The following is a 1,920-nucleotide window of genomic DNA, read 5'->3' as shown; positions in this document are numbered from 1 at the left end:
TATATTATAAAATGTGCTCTCCGTTACATTTCTATTTAATTGTATATGATGGACGTTCATTATATTGGTGTACCACTACATGTATTTATTATTGAGTATAAATAATGATTTGGATAACTAATCATATGATATTCAGAATTATTAATATATATTTATTATTAATAATGTAAAATGAATTATCTTGTATTTGATTTTTATTTTGATCTATATTTAATAATGTCCTTATCACAATTCATATATTTATTGTTTCGAATATTTATGTGTGTTTCAGTTTTTGCCTTATATTGTAACATTTTTGGAATTATTTCTTCTGCTATATTTCAATAGTAAATAATAAGAGGAGTAAAAAATTTTTTTTTTATCATTTATTGTATTACGCTTTGAACGATATTTAATAATATGATTATCCTTCTGAATTAATATATCTCTTTTGAGGTATGTATAAATTACTGATTTGATGATGAATTATATCTTATGTGATACATCGTATCTTTTAGACCTGCCTGACTATTCTCAATGTCATTTAACAGTAATTCGTAATTGTTCCTTTTCATATTTTCCATTAATTTATTTCTTCTTAGTAGTTTTGTTTTTATCCATGAACCCAAGGGAGTATACTAACGTTAGAATGAATATACATATTTGAAAATATAATTGTTTGTTTTTAATAAATTCTCATAATAATGTAATATAAATATTAACACAAAATGATAATATTTAATAAATATGTGTTTTTTCACCATATACATCATTATTAAAAATAAAGAAGATCCTGCAAGTGTAGCACCAATTGTACCTACTTTAGTGGGAATAACTGATTCAGATTCGTCTCCAACAGGGACTGAATCCATACTAACTTTATCGGATGAATTTGCTTCTTCTACTGCAACGTCTGTTACTGCTAATCCTTTTTCTCCTTCTCGTCTTGGTAATACTGATGATTCCACTACTACTGGTTCCGGTAATTTTAATGTTTGTGCACTGTCTCCTTCATGAGAAGTATATAATCGTTGAATTCCCTGTGAAAAGGGTTTTTCCTGTATAATTTCTTTACATGTTATATTCCAGCGATCGTTTTCAATATTAACATTTTCAAAATCAAGCAATATATAGTTATATATGCTACTTCCTGGAATATTAATATCCTTTGATTTTAAATATATATTTTGAATTTCATCTAAGTAACTCTTTAATTTTTCGGTACATATATAATATTTATCTAAGAGGTGCGATGCAATACTTTTATAGTTTTCAACATAATCGTAAAGTTTTTTCATATCGTTAAAATTTTCTTTTTCAATTCGATGTTTTTACAACTCTTGGCAACGAGATAAAGACCCAAAATTACGAATCACTATATTAGATGCCATATCAATAATTTCTTCAAATTCATTTTTTTCAGTAAGTTCAGGCATTTGATTATATATTTGATCGTATGTCCATAATTCTATAATTGTACATATATCACCATTAACTGTGTTTGGAAACGAGAGGTTATCAGAATTTTGTAAAATTCTAGTAAGATTCTTGCAAAAATCCTTAAACTTCTTGTTTTTTCTTCTTAACGTTTGGTAAAATTCATCACATACTTTATCATAATTTTTCAAAATTTTATAAGTATCATCATTTAATCTACTATAAATATTACTAGAATTTTGTGTAATTTGTGCATCTTTCTGAAAAGTTATAGAATAAAATGTAACAAAGAAAAGATTATATTGAAGAATACATTTTGCTTCTTTGAATGAATTTTATTAAAAAAGATGAAAAGTTATAAAATATAATTATTTTAATAAAACAGTGTTTACAATATCTGCCATAACTTTGGATGGATTAATATTTTACAATACATATACGTGATGAGAAAATGGTATTTTTATATATAAATTTTTTTATGTGTAATAAATTATAAAAGTTGCA

At 24.6% G+C, this 1,920-nt stretch overlaps 1 protein-coding gene across 1 annotated transcript; it reads right to left on the bottom strand.

Moving 5' to 3' along the window:
• Positions 1–446: 446 nt before the first annotated feature.
• PCYB_004720 (hypothetical protein) lies at positions 447–1,277 on the bottom strand (the record flags this gene model as incomplete). Its single annotated transcript, XM_004227893.1, has 2 exons — positions 447–617; positions 639–1,277. 2 exons carry the CDS (start codon positions 1,275–1,277, stop codon positions 447–449), a joined length of 810 nt encoding a protein of 269 aa, XP_004227941.1.
• Positions 1,278–1,920: the final 643 nt, after the last annotated feature.

The sequence above is a fragment of the Plasmodium cynomolgi genome, assembly GCF_000321355.1.
Source record: "Plasmodium cynomolgi strain B DNA, scaffold: 0566, whole genome shotgun sequence".
NCBI classification, from domain to species: domain Eukaryota; phylum Apicomplexa; class Aconoidasida; order Haemosporida; family Plasmodiidae; genus Plasmodium; species Plasmodium cynomolgi.
Note: the sequence above shows the minus strand (reverse complement) of the source record. Positions and strands in the feature narration are given on the sequence as shown.